At 38.3% G+C, this 17,882-nt stretch overlaps 1 protein-coding gene across 4 annotated transcripts in view; it reads left to right on the top strand.

The window, feature by feature from the left end:
- CABCOCO1 (ciliary associated calcium binding coiled-coil 1) overlaps positions 1-17,391 on the top strand; it is a 28,301-nt gene extending 10,910 nt beyond the window's left edge. For 2 of the 4 annotated variants that reach the window (XM_032952026.2, XM_076066374.1), the window contains exons 6-8: positions 1,977-2,090; positions 8,357-8,518; positions 16,771-17,391. In XM_032952026.2, coding sequence (XP_032807917.2) covers positions 1,977-2,090; positions 8,357-8,518; positions 16,771-16,854 — 360 coding nt within the window. In that variant the 3' untranslated portion in view covers positions 16,855-17,391. The other 2 variants (XM_076066373.1, XM_076066372.1) reach the window with 2 other exon arrangements.
- Positions 17,392-17,882: the final 491 nt, after the last annotated feature.

The following is a 17,882-nucleotide window of genomic DNA, read 5'->3' as shown; positions in this document are numbered from 1 at the left end:
TCCCAATTGTAATTTATACTCCAGCTTTCGTTTCCCTGGGTTAATAAATAAGGCCAGTTATTAATAAATGACGTCCGTTACATGCTACACTGTACCGCGGGGTTAATTTCGTTGCCTTATTTCTCACGCATCATTTTGAAAAGCTAACATTAACATTTGACACACCTGGATCATTATAGTTCTAAAAAGGCAAAATGTTTATTCGGTCGTAGAAGCGATCCATACATAAGTTTTGCAATATATACAGCCAATCCTAAATAACCATATGTGGTTGTACTGTAAATTTTTATTACCAATTTTTTGTTGTTTATGGAAAATGATGCGATTACGATGTTAAATGTGCGGACTTGAACCGTTCTGTGTGCAGTGAGAAAGTTGTTATGTGCCAGGGTGTTTTTAAAATATCTGACATGTACATCTACTCTTTGCCATACGACTAAAATCACATTCCGTAGTCGGTGTCAAGTGTACAAGTCTGTGCAGGCACGCTGAACACTGCTGCAATACAATAACCATTTGGATGTTACATAGTATTTAAATGTAACCACATCGCAACACACTATCGAACAGTGGGTCATATTCATGATATAACAATCGAGAGGCAGTCAGGTAATATTAAAACAAAGGAAAATATTGAGCTTGCATTTGAACAGGGGTTTACGAGTCAACAGCTTGGATGTGTGGTTAAAGGGAAATGGTTAGAAACACAAGTCATTTAAATATTCATTCATCGCTCATGCATATCCACATATAACATTGGTGTCATATACTGTAGTACATTGGGCTAGGATATTTCAAATTCAAAGGACATTCACTCTTGCAAATGAGACTATCCTGGTCTCTTAGTTCTAACCTGGTGAAACAAATCAAACTGTAACTTGAAATTAAATCAAGTAGAGTACTGTAATGTTGACATGAAACACATAGTCTTCAGGCTTTATTGGATGTAAACAATTATCCATATCTTTTTATTACATTTCTTACGAATTAAAATGATTGAGAAACGCATCATAAATATTGCAATAAACAGTCAAACTCTGTTTTATCTGTGACCCAATTATCCGGGAATTCGTTTATCCGGTGTGTGCAAACTCAGTCTTCTCTTCCAAATATCAGGAAGGCGTGGTAATCCAAATATTCTGGGTCCAGACCACAGTTAAACGAAGTTATTCAGGCAAATACTTCCAATTATCTGACGCCGGAAACCACGGATAAATGAAGTTATTCAGAAAATTATTCCAAATATCCGGGGTTATTCGAGGTCACGCCCCCCCCCCCCCAAATAAACAAGTTAATCCCCGATCGGGACCTCAGATATTTGGAACTGGAGTACCCTTCCCCGCAATCACCCTGGATAAAGAGTTTCATTGAACATTTAACATGCCAATACATAAATATCTTCAAGTCACACCAAAAGTCCTCAAGGTCTCCACTAGATGTCACACTCAAAATCAACAAAGCACCATTGGACTTGCCATGTTATACTATATCTCTATCATTTGACACATCCAGTCTATCACACCTTAACGGGTAATTTTCACTGACTGGAGTATACACTAATTGTTAGTTATACATGTTATATAAATAGTTGCTTTATAATTTCTAAATAAACTAAGCATTCGTTTTTCAGCTCTGACTTTTTTGGGTATACAGTATTCCCTTGTTATTCGCGAGGGGTACGGATAATGACATATTTTTTTTAATGAATTACCTTAAATACGTTAATAAGCCTTCCCTCTCATCACTTTATCTCATCACATTCTCTCTCATCACTTTATCTCTCATCACTTTCTCGCATCACATTCTCTGTCATTACTTTGTCATAACCTTCGCTTGATGCAGTCGTGTAGCGTTCCTGATGCAATTTGCAGAAAGCCAAAATGACGTATAGCAAGTTCATGAATAACGAGGGAATGCTGTATTCCTAACAGTGTTCTTGCCGTGTTTATTCGTGTCTGCTGTTGATACATTTGCAGATTGAGGTGGAGATGTTGGAGATCAACCAGAAACCCTTCCCATTGCCACTGGAAGAGGGCATTGATGCGGACATATACGAACGCTACATGTGTCCCCGAGCTGAGTTAACGGAGGTCAGACACCAACAGTCATTCGACCATCTATCTCGGCCAATCATTCTACGCTTGACAGTAATAGCCAGCTGATGTGCATGCTTGTAATGTAGCAACTTGTAGGCATCAAATGTTGAATCATACAGAGACTGTATAAGACACCCACCTAGGGGGTAATGAGGGATCTGTAGGAGGCACGTATGTACTGTATGTTGAACTTCTTTCTTACCATACGTAGCTAACGGTGCTAATCGGAGGGAGACAATTTATGACTTTGCGTGAATTTTTAATGTGGTCCTCTCATACTTGTTCTGGGTGCTCGGTTTCTTCACACGCAAAAACATTTGGCCAAACATCTCATGCTCAAATTTGCACTCAAATCCGACATCATATTCGGTATGAAGACAGGGTATGTAGGCTTGGGCAAGATAGTCCCTATAAGGGATGACGCCAAATTAGACAGGACTAGATCAATGGACAAGACTAATGATGGAATAATACACCTGAGAGGACAAACACCATGGAAATAAGTTAAATGAACTGCACCACTATATGACCATGAGGGATAGTGATGGTGTGAGGAACAGTGACACAGAAACAAACTTTTAATTCCATCCCACGCTTTGCTATCATAATCTTCAGTCGTGTTCTATCCTCTGCTGGATGAAGGCCTCCACTCGTGATCACCACCTCTTACGGTTTTGCAATGCAACAATCCATCCAGATTAATTTCCTTGATGGACTCGGGTATTTTCCCTCCTTTGGCTGCCACTCTTTTATTAGTCTGCATCACAATCATCTCTGCTGGCAACGTATTCTGCCCAAGCCCACTTTACTTTTATTAGCAGTCAATATGTTGTATATTAATTATATTTGGTCTCTAATACTTCAGTTCATCTTCCTGTCTCTCAGTATAATTTCAAGCATGCACCACTCCACGCTTCTTTGTGCATCTTGAAACTCTTGTTCCTATTTCTTTGTCAATGTCATTGTTCATTTTCTATGTTAAGAGAAAATATGTTGCATTCTTGCAAGGGGGAACTAATTATATATTTTTAAATTAGGAATGCCCTGCAGTCTGGCCAAGTCGCTCCAACAGTACTCGGGAAAGTTGTGAGTTAAAATCCTCCTTGGCCTCAACTTGGCACCATCATCTCTTTGGGCACAAACATGTTGAGTACCAGAATATAGAAAGTCAACGGTGATTGTTATGTGAATATGGAATTTCCATCACTGGCTTAGGGCCACCATTGTAAAGAGACATCGCCCAATTACTAGTTTGATTTCGCATCATAAAAGGGTTTTGGCAGATTGAATCCACCACACCTTGAATCACCTAACCGCAACTTGCCAAGACTGTGTGATAATTATTAAAGTGCCAATCTGCCGAAAAGTAATGAGCTTATCGTGTGCTTTAATCATGGGCCAAGTTTGCAATTGTGCAGATGCTGCATTAAACTGCTGTGATCATTTGTTTTATACATAGAGTTTATATTATGCCTACCGAGGTGAGAAATGAACCAATACCAACTTAGAAATTCTCCCCTCCCCTTAACCAAACCCCTAGAAGGCAAACAAGTTCAAATATACAGTACACAATTTACTTTGACAAAGTGTCAAAGTACAAAGATATATCTGAATGCTGTGACGAATCAAGAAGGGCAATAAATAATGAAGGCTTAGGCAAGGGGAAAGCAGATAGAGTATTTACACAAGTGTGTGCAAACATGTAATGTTTAACAAGTATAGCAAAAGATTGTTAAACGATATCATATTCAAAAAGGAACACATGTTTTTGAACCAGAAACCCACATTACCAGTTTTATAATTGGGACACCTGTTTTGCCATTTAAGGAAAATAGATTTCGTATTTAAATTCAGCAATCGTTTTTTTTACGTAATATCAAAGTACAAAGGTATTTCTGGATTCTGCAAAAAAAATTGCAGGAATTAAATAAATAGCTACTTCGCAGGGAAAAGCAGAGACGGTGTTTGCACAATTATGAACTAACCCCTGATGAAACTCTTCTCTACGTGAACAGGTGCAAGATGTGGGCGAACCTCAAGAGCATCATGTGATGTTCGAAGTTTACCATTTTGTGTTTTTGTTTTTATCTTTGTTACCGATTATTAAAATCACTCCCTGTTATGCCCGTGTTGCTCCACCGTTTTGAATAAACTGCAGTAATTATAATCTCCCAACTGCAGTTATCCCTTTCTTCCAATATTTTCACTACGATCCCCATGATCACCCTTTCACCATACCTGTCAACAACCTATTATCAGTCTCTACCTTATTACATACTAATTCAGACCTTATCGGTCACCCCCTGCCCTTATAAATCTCAACGTTCAACCTACAAAGTCCCACCACAAGGGAGAAACGCAAACAAATAGACACTTTTTTTGCCCGTATTGAAACGGCTGTACACCGTATGGACCTGAAAACTTAATTTTCCTGTACAAGAATATTGGAAAACCGCATGGGTGGACAGGTATGCTTCCACTTAAACACACGTTTGCTGTTTCCAGGCTCAAATGTCCACTGAGTAGAACTCGTCTCAGTTGGTTGCCTTGAGCCAGTGATAAAAAAAAAACCACATTCCTATGGATGGGTCCATGGTGTCCATACGATAACCATGTTAACGCCTGACAAAGTGGTCCTGGTTGGGTCTGTAGTGCCCTCTGCTGCTGCACCAGTGAAACCGGTGACACAACGCAAAGCAGGACATTGCATTTGGCAGGACCCTTGGGAGGACATTACAGGGGGAAACGGAAGGGTTCAAAACCTCCCACTCACACTCAAACCTCCTGAGAGTTTACTGGCTCCTAGAAAGTAATGCTGAAGCAGATGACCTCATAGTCAAAGCTCGAGCATTACACATGTGCATCTAATCAGTATACTCGGTAGGGTCATGCATTTTTAGCCTTTATCTACTCTTTTCAACTTTAAAATATTTCTACCATTTTATTGTGGGGTTTATGCTTTAACCGATTTGTTTTTCTGAGTATGGACACAATCATCGGCCATGAACTCTCCACCGCTGGTTGAGGGCCTCCACAATCGGTCACCATCTCTCATGGCCAAGTGATTTAAGAATCCATTTAGTACCTGCACATGAGCTGATTTCACTGTTCCATCTCCGCGGTGGATATCATCTCTGACGTGTTCCCTCCGTTGGCTGCCACTCTGTCATTAGTCTTGACCACTGGCCATCGTCCCCTTCTAGCGACGTGACCTGGTCAATCCCACTCGCTTCCGCTTGAGGCATTTTTATATCTCTAAGTTGTAATCTATCCATTCCTCTCGGTGAGCACCCCTCAATATTTACTGTACATTTATCTATTTTATACTGTATATCAGTGTCCATGTTTTTTTGTATCCTTATATTATAGCGAATAATATGCACTGATTAAGATATTTCTCTTTTCAGCAAAGTGGTATGTTGCCTTTCATTATTAAGTTCAGTTTGGCAACAGCGCTCCAACCTCATAATTTAAACTGTCCCTCCGACAGATATCTCACATTTTTTGTAGCAAATAATAATTCTTACGTGACTTTTGTCTTTTTCATATTTACCTTTTGTTCCACTTTGCAGACTTATACCGTTTCCTGGACGGTAATACGTTCTCATTGGTTGTTGTGATGACAATGGTATATGAATATCTGATATTGTTAGTATTTTCTCTATCTTTAAGCCGTTGTTTCTCAATCCAGTCTCCAGAAACAATTTATGTTGTAATGTTGCTGTAAATAAGTTCTCCAAAAGCTCGTCTGACTTAATAACATGCATTTTTATACTTTGGTCGTGAAATCTCAGTGTAGCTTCCATTTTTTATTCAATTATTACAAAACATTGTTTTATTTAGGTTGTGGTTTTTGAGACCATGGATCACTGCATAAATTTCCACAGAGTGTAAATGCCTTTTAATATTCTACAAAGGCTAGGCATAAAGGTATTTGATATCCATCAGTAGTACTCTTTCCGAATCTGATAATATGTCTGTGGTCTATAGTAGAAAGCCCTTTCCTAAATATTATGGCATGCTCATGTGCTTTGTTCACCTCTAAATTATGTTATTCTGTTTCCAGTGATATTGAACAGGTTTTTACGAAATCAGATTATTTTACTTATTAACCTGAATGTGTTTGCATTTGTATATAGTTTCCCAAAAATCTGTAGGTACATTCGAATGAAAACGGTTATGTATTACGTCTGTTAAAAGTGTGACCCCCAATGTACTTTAATTGGTTTGTTGCACCGAGTTTCATTGACATTCTGCTGTCCCAGGTCACTGCTGAGAAATATTTTATGCTAAAGTATAATCCGTATATTTCATATTTAAAATATTGTAGTTATATATAGCAAAAAATATTCCTTTTTAACTCTGATCTTTGGACTATTTAAATAGGTGATTGGAAATCTAAAAAAGTTCATTAAAATGTTCAAGCAAAACACAAATAATATAATTCACGTATAAAAGGTCTCTGTTATAATACATAGATTATATCCTTTTTATTAACATTAAATTGTACATTAAAACTCTACAATTCGTTAGTTATCCTTCACTGTATTTATATTTGTTTTTTTTCTTGTGTAATAATAGTTGCCATTGGAATGTGGCCTAACCACTACTAAAAAGGACAGAGTAAATATGGAGCATGACAAGCCTCCTTAATCTGCTCCATTCTACAGCTTATGAGATAAGAACTCAATATAGGAGTACTGTATAGGGTTAGTTTGTGGCTCTGACGTAGACGCAATAGAATTATGGACACAAACATGTTCAGAGCTGCTTTAAATGTTAAACACTTTGGCAACTGACAATTTTGGCTGTTTCTTTTTTCTGGTTGAACTGGATTTAACAATAAAATTTTGTAACGCTGATTTTATTCTTTAGAATAAAGCTTTAGGTCAGTGTTGCATTGAGAGTTACACGGCTGGAAGAAAGCAAACTATACCACCAGCCAACGACTCCCTTATGTTTGCTCTACAAAGCACAATAGCAGTGTTTTGCTTGTAGATTTCAGCTCTCAATAGGAATCTAACACATATATATATACCATAGCCGGTGGTCTGAATGATGGCATCATGCAGCAATAATAATTAGATATTTGATGATGACATCAATGATACCAAAAGTTGTATATTGCTATTTAAGTCATTTTCATGAAAATGATGTCCTCGGGAATTATGATCAAAAGTCAGTGTCTTAAACGATTTTCCACACTTCTTGGCGTGGAAATTGGTTTGTAATTGCAAGAGTCAATATAATATTACGTGAATATTAAGTTGTACACTAAATTACAAAAGCACTCCATTGATTTGGCGAATACAGTTGATATTAGCTAAAAAATACATGAAAAAATACTCCTCGTTGGGCAATGAACATTTTCACGATGTATATACATTCCAGAAGATGCATGAATGATAATACCTTAACGCTGTACATGTTTACTTTATTGCTTAAGCAACAATTCTAAATATACCAATAACCTTACCGGAATGTAATTTTAGTCAACTAAAATGTTGAGTACTGTAACATCTCCCTGTGTATTCCATTTACGTGGAATGACCTTACCGGTACTGTATTTGCATATCATTGTTCACTTCTCTTCCGGAAACCCATCATTTGTTTAAAAACATGTTTTTTTTACATATATAATTTAACAGCGCTAATTAAAATACAGTACTCAGTTCATTTCCTCGAGAGAAATGAGCAATAAGGCTCGAGGAAAACGTATAAAGTACTTATGTTGATGGCCTTCATCCAGCAGTGGCTTGATGATGGTCGATAATGATATTACTTAAGAGAATGTACATGCTCTATTTATATACTCTGCACAGAGTATATGCTATGTCAGATATGTATACATCATCCAATAGCATGATATTTAAGTGATGAGTATCAATATTGCATGATATCCATTTTGTATGAAAGTTTCATACGGTATACTGTGTGTGTAGCATGTTGCCAAACATATTTTGGAAAAGTAGGTATTTCTGCCTCTACGATGTGGAATATCCACAAATGTTTAAGGGCTATCAATGGCATGTCAGATATTTATACATCATCCAATATGTTATTTCAGTGATGAATTTGGATAAAGATGGTGTACACAGCTTGGTCTAAATTCCGAGGAACTGTAGCAACATCGTTTACCAAGCTTACCAGACATGGTACATTGACTGCATTGTGACGTCTGTGCCCGATGTTGATATTTCCTCGGAGGTATCTTTCCGCTGGCTGATATGAATATTGCTCGAACCTGTAATATCTGGTAGAATGCAGAGGAGCCCATCGTGGAAGAGGCCGAGGAGGAAGAGAGAATGGCTGACCCCCCCGCCGATTACCCGAGCGGCGATGACCCCCTCCGTGGTCACACATTGGCAGAGGTCAGAACTACCCTGGAGGAGGTGGCCGCCGAGATGATCGGTGAACTTCAGGTAGGTTTCCACCCGCACTATTCAAAATATTACTACACCCATATAATCATTATATTCACTTGTAATATACAGTTCGGCCCTATTTAACCCGTTCCGACACGACTGCAAGTTGCAGGGTGGGTGTCCCGTTCACCGCGCAAGCGGCTCAGTGTCAATTTTATTTAGAGAGGCGTAGCGCCGTTATTTTTAAAGGCATTTTACTCACCACAGAGAACCGTAGTGACACGACCGCACTCTATGATAGCTGGCACCAAACTGTGCCGCATGGCCTCCCGCATGGCCGTGTGGGTGCCTCGGTACCGATAAAGTAATTTTATTTTATTGTTTCTGATGACCTACAGTGAGGGAAAAAAGTATTTGATCCCCTGCTGATTTTGTACGTTTGCCCACTGACAAAGAAATGATCAGTCTATAATTTTAATGATAGGTTTATTTGAACAGTGAGAGACAGAATAAAAACAAAAAAATTCAGAAAAACGCATGTCAAAAATGTTATAAATTGATTTGCATTTTAATGAGGGAAATAAGTATTTGACCCCTCTGCAAAACATGACTTAGTACTTGGTGGCAAAACCCTTTTTGGCAATCACAGAGGTCAGACGTTTCTTGTTGTTGGCCACCAGGTTTGCACACATCTCAGGAGGGATTTTGTCCCATTCCTCTTTGCAGATCTTCTCCAAGTCATTAAGGTTTTGAGGCTGACGTTTGGCAACTCGAACCTTCAGCTCCCTCCGCAGATTTTCTATGGGATTAAGGTCTGGAGACTGGCTAGGCCACTCCAGGACCTTAATGTGCCTCTTCTTGAGCCACTCCTTTGTTGCCTTGGCCGTGTGTTTTGGGTCATTGTCATGCTGGAATACCCATCCACGACCCATTTTCAATGCCCTGGCTGAGGGAAGGAGGTTCTCACCCAAGATTTGACGGTACATGGCCCCGTCCATCGTCCCCTTGATGCGGTGAAGTTTTCCTGTCCCCTTAGCAGAAAAACACCCCCAAAGCATAATGTTTCCACCTCCATGTTTGACGGTGGGGATGGTGTTCTTGGGGTCATAGGCAGCATTCCTCCTCCTCCAAACACGGCGAGTTGAGTTGATGCCAAAGAGCTCTATTTTGGCCTCATATGACCACAACACTTTCATCCAGTTGTCCTCTGAATCATTCAGATGTTCATTGGCAAACTTCAGACGGGCATGTATATGTGCTTTCTTGAGCAGGGGGACCTTGCTGGCGCTGCAGGATTTCAGTCATTCACGGCATAGTGTGTTACCAATTGTTTTCTTGGTGACTATGGTCCCAGCTGCCTTGAGATCATTGACAAGATCCTCACGTGTAGTTCTGGGCTGATTCCTCACTGTTCTCATGATCATTGTAACTCCACGAGGTGAGATCTTGCATGGAGCCCCAGGCCGAGGGAGATTGACAGTTATTTTGTGTTTCTTCCATTTGCAAATAATCGCACCAACTGTTGTCACCTTCTCACCAAGCTGCTTGGCAATGGTCTTGTAGCCCATTCCAGCCTTGTGTAGGTCTACAATCTTTTCCCTGACATCCTTGGAGAGCTCTTTGATCTTGGCCATGGTAGAGAGTTTGGAATCTGATTAATTGATTGCTTCTGTGGATAGGTGTCTTTTATACAGGTAACAAGCTGAGATTAGGAGCACTCCCTTTAAGAGTGTGCTCCTAATCTTAGCTCGTTACCTGTATAAAAGACACCTGGGAGCCAGAAATCTTTCTGATTGAGAGGGGGTCAAATACTTATTTCCCTCATTAAAATGCAAATCAATTTATAACATTTTTTGACATGCGTTTTTCTGGATTTTTTTGTTATTCTGTCTCTCACTGTTCAAATAAACCTACCATTAACATTATAGACGATCATTTCTTTGTCAGTGGGCAAACGTACAAAATCAGCAGGGGATCAAATACTTTTTTCCCTCACTGTACATGCACAAGTACGTCATCGGAATGGGAAAGAGTTAATAATATTCACCAAGCAATCTGTTCCCTGCTGATGTGAGCAATCAAGCTGCCTTTAAATCCCATTGACAGCCCTTAAACATTCGTGGAAATTCCACATCGTGGAGGCAGGGCCCAGTGTATCCATACAATTGTGACCATTGACTTCCCACAAAGTGCCACTTTCTTTTACTCAGCTCAGAAGGTTGATAGGTTGAGTTGCCCCCCCCACTTAGATTTGAACTCTCAACTCAGCGATTGTCAGTGAAAATTCTAGCCACAGTGCCAGCCGTGCAGATTTGTGATCATTGAATCATTGTCCTGATCGGCCAGGGTCAATCCACTGTTGGATGAAGGCCTCCCTGAGCCACTGCCACATCTCAAGCCACCGAGCACCTGCACATGAACTGATTTCATTCTTCCGTCTCCTTGTTTGTTGTCTTCTTGGTCTTGTTTCATTCCTTTACTGCCACCGCGATATTATTTTTTCTGATAATAATGATTATTTGTCAGGCCTGCAATCTAATAATCCACTTTGCACCGACAGATGGACTGATTTCATAGCTCCATCTTCCTCCATGGATGTCCTTTCAGATGCGTTCTATCCCTTAGTTGCCACTCCATTGTTAATGTGATTATAGCAAACATGGTTATGCACTGTATTTTAAAATAATAAATGTGTGTACTGTACTAAACAATTACACAAATGATAAGCAAAGATTTTGTGATGTAATGTATTTTACCGTATATGTATATTCTGTAAGGCAAGAATATTGTTTTGCAAGGGGAAGTATTTACATGTTAACATTCACTTCCGTTCTCTTCATTATTGTTTGCTTCATACTATTGTACCTTCACTGTACCTTTAAAACGAACATCGATTATTTTCTTCCATTCCTTTCTATCTTGATCAAAACTAGGCATAAGGAACCATGATGAATTGTTGTACCAACTGTATTCATACTGTAGAGTATTTTACAAATAACAATATTAAGTGTAAAATATATACACTGTATGTTTAAATCCAGTATCCAGTTAAATTGTATTCAAGCATAATCATGAACTGAAATGCAGTTTTCATAATAACACTTTATTGGTGTTGTGTTCAAGTTGTTGGCAGAACAGTGTATTGAAAAAAAAAACTTTACTTTTTAAAAGATTATTTTACCTCGTCGGTGTTAAACATTTGACTATGCTGCAGAGTATTGCGGTGTGTACAGTACAGCTAATCATTTCTGAGTGAAAACCCCTGGGTTGTTTTACCTCAAGTGTAGTAAACATTGCACGTTGATTAACCTGTAATATAAAGACTAGTGGTGTGGATTATTTAACAGTAATTATGGATATTTGATCCACTCTAAATTGAAAATTGTAGATTAGCACAAATACTGGCATTTGGCTTTATGCATCTCATATGCAGCTCACGGTGCTATGTGACACCGGGATAGCAATAGTAGTCGTCGTAAACAAATAATTTGTTGATTGACATTTGGAAAATATAGAAATTAGTTGGGAGTGTATATTTATGACAGCGTTGAAATACGATAGCAGCAGGCATCAATGCGAAGCACTTAGTTGGAAAGAACTGAAAATACTCCCATCAAAGGAAGGAGATAATGAATCATAGTTTATTGGTAATAACTTCGTTGGCACACACTAATGTAATCAATTCACCTGCTTAATTCCCTCCTGCTGAAGTTGCAGAAGTAAATTACATTATGCACAGTTGAAATTTCAATGGATTGAATCAACTTGAACGCACGCAATTCGTTTTACCTCGAATCAGAGTGAAGAATTATGGGCCTTACAACTCTTACCGAGAGTGATATAATGCAGCAGCCTTTTTGCGTGTGACATTTCAAGAGAGAAGGTTTCCAGATTCACTCAACAATGTGGAGCGCTTGAGTGAGGCCACATTTACCTTTCAGTAGCCTGATGATCAGCGTGGCAAATGAATTCCATTTCTCATTGCGTGGAAAATGTTCTGCTTGTTCATGAACTACATCGGAGCTGTCTGATATGGAAAAGGACAAAGCGACAATTGTAAACATTTGGGGTTGTGGGAGCTACACACACAACTTGTATTATTTCCATATATCCAGATGCTCAGTATAATTTGTGATACAATTTCAGTTGAGCCACAAGTGTTTGGTGTCATATTACTGCCAACAAAATGCCTGGCCAGAGTACTCGAGCCTAGGATTGAAACTCAGACCTCAACTTGAAACTGTAAATATGCAGTTTCTTCCATTTGCAGACTTAATACTGTTGTTTTTCTGTTCGTGGTACTTTTTAGGGAGATTGTGAATAAAGCAAACCATGTTAATGTACAACATTGGTTGAGATTGTAAGATGGTGGTGGGGTGTAACTACTGTTTAGAGGGCGGCAGGGGAATGGAATTTAGACCAGAATTAGACATTGTAAGGATTCTAAGCATACTGCAAGTGTTTGTTTAAATCCACTCGACTAAAATAGCTTAGGCCACGAGATATGTGATATAAAAATGCCTAATATAAACATTTCCAGGGCAGTATTTACGTTTCATTGAATGAATTGTTTTCTGCTGAATATTGAATTGTGCTGTACATGCATTTTGTTGTTGCACATTAATAGGGGACCGTGTGTTGTGAAACTGCTCAATTTCAGTACTTCATTAACATTCCAAATGTGTAGAACTATGTGTATTTAATATCGTGAACATTTTTTAAAGATTAGTTCTTCTACAGTTTCTTATGTAGTGAATGATGTCATATGTACGTATACATTTTACATTTCCATATACATTACAATGTAATTTTACAATCCTGTATCTTACATTCAAGCAATGCGTTTTTTTTTCTTTCTAAAACACACGTTTAATTCATGCTCAATCCTTTCTTCAAAAAGCAAACCCACCTCCACTAATATTTTTACTGTTTTGGTAGCTACCACACAGTTTGGAATGTGTGTGGTTCCTGAAAGAATGGGTAGTAGACACGGCGAGGCTTTTGAACCTTGAGTAAGCCACAATGTACTGGCCCAGTCATAAATGCATGAATGTTAATGGGACTAAACAATCTCGGCAAGTCTTATCAAAGTCAGGGAATGTCTTGGCATGTCCCAAATTCAGAGAATGTACAGTTCCGTTAAATATCGTCAACTTTGAGGTGGCGAAATATTTCAACGTTTATATATCCAACTACTACTTGATCCTTCGTCAACCGCATTTAATTTAGAATTAGGCATATTAGAAGGATGGGGGGGATACATGGGCATGGTAATTTGGAAACCATTGATATGATGAAAAGATTCCGTTGAGGGATTTTAAATATGAAAATGTTTTTGTGGTAGTTATTCTAATGACTCCTATACTGCACAAGCGTGTGTTTGTTTTGAATAGCAATGGCCTGTTTTCTTTCATGGTAATTGCCGTACAGTACTGCATTTTGAATTACGGTATACACATCAAATGTTGCTTACAGCCTTTTTCGATCCACTGCTTATTTTCCTTAAAGCAATACATATACAGTATATATATAGAAGTGTACAAATGTTGTTTTCAAGTGTGTATGTACTTGTACGGCATTGCCTTAGTCATGTCTAGCGTGCCACGTTAACACATTTGTTCATGGTGGTTGGGAATGTTACGTTTGTCACAAAATGATGTGTGTGGTTAACAAACATTTAAAGAAGTTGCATTTTGGGAAAAACACTTTCATAAATACGCATCAATTCCAACCCATTCAGTTATCAGTGGGGGGCGTCGCTTTGTTTTCGTTAAGTTTTCGTTAGGTTTTAAATCTCTCGTACTCAAAAATGTGTCGAAGCGTCCTTTGATCTCGCGTTTTCGGGAGAGTTGCAAGTAACAAGAGCAGTTCCGTGTACAGTACAATTGTGTATTCATAACTTTCGATACGACGTTTAAACTATTTGCATGTTTGGGCATTGCAGTTGCTTCTCAACTCGCACTGTACAGCGGGCAGGCGGGTATATATTTTCTGCGTAAATGTTAATTTCAAGTTCAGAAGGCAAGGTATCAATTGTACATATTTTGGCAGTAACCTGACACCTCTCACACAAGAGTCTAAAACCAAAAGCTTTGTAGCTCGTAGGCAAATGCCCACTCCACACACTGGTAAAAGCCAAGTACAGTACTCTACATACATCCGATGTCCGATTATTACGCCACGTGTGTACACCTGTAGCCCAGAACCTGGGGTAATTCTATATAACAACGCCCGTTTGAAGTTTTGTTTCGCTACTTTGCGGATGTGAAAAGACAAACTGCTTTTGTAGGTCAACGTTACATCTCACAGTGCGTATCTAGTCATTGTTTCTCTTTTTCAACACGTACAACCTACCGGTCATATTTATGAGTTAAAATCATCCCGCTGCGTCAACCGGTGATGTTTGTGGAAATGAAAATTGATATTGCACCGGTCATCGTTCAGAAAATGACCACATATGCACGTTCCCTTGAAACAAGGTCGTGTTTGGAGTAAATCTAAATACTGTGTTGCCTTTTCTTAAATATGGTTAATGTTCAAACTACCCCATACATAAAACCAGCAAAAACAGCTCGGCTTCTATATGCGTTTTGGGGGGGAGCAACTTATCACTTTCAAATATGAACAACGTTTTCATGTTTTGTGTACATTTGCAGTCGAAACCAAAAAAAACATGTCCAATATTGCCTCTCAAAAAGTTTGAAAGTCCATTGCTTGAACAAGTGTATTCAGGGGGGGGGGGGGGGGGGTGGAGAGGAGGTGATTTACAACAAAACTGGCTCGATGACATTGAAAAACATGCCCAATATTGCCTCTCAAAAAGTTTGAAAGTCCATTGCTTGAACAAGTGTTTTCAGGGGGGGGGGGGGTGGTGGAGAGGAGGTGATTTACAACAAAGCTGGCTCGATGACATTGAAGGGACATTTTGTTAATGCTGTGCCCCCTTTTGTAATGGAGTGTGGCTCCACACACGTGGACCCACAATGGTGATAAAGGGGGCAGGGTGGTTCTGAAGCCAGGAAATGGCTGCCACACAACATTCACCCATTAAATGCCACACCTTGACAAACCTCCCACTGTTGTTAGTACGCTGCCCCAAGGCATCTCTTAAACGGCACGGATTTGAGATATATATTTTTTTGTTTGTTATTGGTTTCATTGATAAATTTTTAAAAAAAAAATTTGCGTAAATATTCAAAGATATATTTAATGTAGCCCAGTTTGTACTTGCACAAGAGGAAATGTTTCATGTATTTCAACGAGTATATTATCATCCGGTTAACTACATTTTAATTTTATTTATTTCCTTACTTAATGCAATGTATTCTTTATTGAATTAAATCTATTCCTTAACTGTTCCACTAATCAACACCTAAATCTTGACGTAAAGCTTTCGTGACTGCAGGAATTCATATTCTTTGGTTCTTTCGGTAAAGTCACGTAGAATGTTTAAAGTTATTCCTATCTTGTTTGTGTTATAGGGCTCCTGACCATTCTGTTGGCAATTATTAAACATTACTTTTAGAGAATAGAGAACCTGATGCTTTGCAATGGAAAATAAGAGACAGCTGTTATTTTCATTCTATTCTCATAATGTTGTATTCGGAGCACGCTTTTTTTATGTGAACAAAATTCAAGATATGTTTTGTGAGGTTTTAGTTTATTTTTTTTTCTAGGATTGAAATAATATTATGGCGAAATAATTACATTGATAGGAGCGCAAATTGAAAAGTTAGACAAGTTTTAAATAAACCGTGTCAATCGTCTGTGTTACTCCCACCTCTTCGGTGTGTGCCTTATCTATTATATATTCAAATCGATGTTTATTACGCGGAAAATCCCGTTTAGCCAGTTTCCAAGCTAGTGTCGGTAGCAACGGCAGGCAGCCACTAACAATATTCAAAATAATCTCTAGGCATATATATTTTTTAATAGTGGTATAAGTGACCCAGTTGACATGACCTGCAAAGTTGCCCATTGTGTAAGCAGCGTCAAAATCTAAAATCCATGATTCATGAATAAAATGTCAACTAAGTTGCGGAACGTTAAAATAAAAGCACTCGCTTTTATATTAACGTAAATGCACAATTCGAAACTTACAACTCAAAAAACAGTACTCTTTTACTGTTATGAAATTAAATTATACTCGTATACATGCACGTGTCATTGTCACCTTGATATATATATTTTTAATTCCTGGTTCTGCCCCGCTGGGATGCAATAACACAACCTGCAATAATGTGAACGCGTTAAAAATGTCACAAAGAGTGTGGGTGTCTGTGAAGCTATTTGCTGTGAATCCTTTGCAGGTGGCGGTGTCTGAAAAGTTGAAATTGCAAGAGGAGACGTACAAGACTCGCTTGGACAAACTGCGTCAAGTAGAAATGGCATAATGGGCCTCGTAATTAATTTATTATGAGCGCAATGTTCAATGCAAGTTACTTTTAGAATGGTCTATGCACATACAGTGACAATATACATTTTACGTAAATGGTAGTCAACATTGTAAACATTTGCATTTTAAACATTGGCGAATGCTTTATTTGACTGTAGAAAATGTGTATGTTTTGTATTTAGTTTAGATTTGAAATATTCTTAAGCAACTGCACTCTATTTTCATAAAAATAGTTTCTTAGGTCACCATAAAACATTGCTTTATAACCCACTTCAACCCCATAAACACACACCTGTAAGTTAAAATGTAATCACAGTGCATGCATAAAAAGTATAATTATGGTTTCGCAACGTCCTTTAACGAAATTACAGCCTATTGAGAAATATGTTTTCTCATAAGGCTGACCTAAGTGCCACAGTTACAAATGAACGACGGTACAGTGATATAGTCATTCTAATTGAGTCTCATGTAAAGGTTAATAAATAAAATAAAAACTATGATAAAAAATTGGTGTAATAAAAGGCTGTTTTGTTGATTACAAAGGTAGTATTCCACTTTTCATGAATGGTGTGACAAACACATACGCTTTAATAGAACTGTAATGGTAACCTCGACTATGATTAATGTATAGTGTTAGTTATGCCAAATGTTATAGGAATCGGTCCACGCATTACAGTGCAGGTGAAATGTGTTGCATCAATGGGCATTGCAAGACAATTTTTTACGTGCTTTAAACCTATAATATCGAAGTACAGTATGCATGAGGAAATACATCCTTTTGGCAGAATTATCACCATGACAACTCTACTGTATTGTTCAAGTATTCATTAGGTATGGTGTTATGGCTGACACAAAAAAGTGTATCCACTTGATGAAATATTCAGTATTCAACTTTTTTATCCACATTATTCCAACCATATTTGTCTTTCAACGCACTCTAACATTAGCTACCTTTCACACGCTTTGTATCAAATATTTATCAAATCTACCTGAAACTTATCCACAGAGATATAATGGGTACTGTTG

This window comes from Petromyzon marinus, chromosome 11 (assembly GCF_048934315.1).
Source record: "Petromyzon marinus isolate PM22_M1 ecotype Great Lakes invasive population chromosome 11, UKy_Petmar_22M1.pri1.0, whole genome shotgun sequence".
Lineage (NCBI taxonomy): Eukaryota > Metazoa > Chordata > Hyperoartia > Petromyzontiformes > Petromyzontidae > Petromyzon > Petromyzon marinus.
The sequence above is the reverse complement of the archived record's forward strand: the minus strand, read 5'-3'. Positions and strand labels throughout refer to the sequence as shown.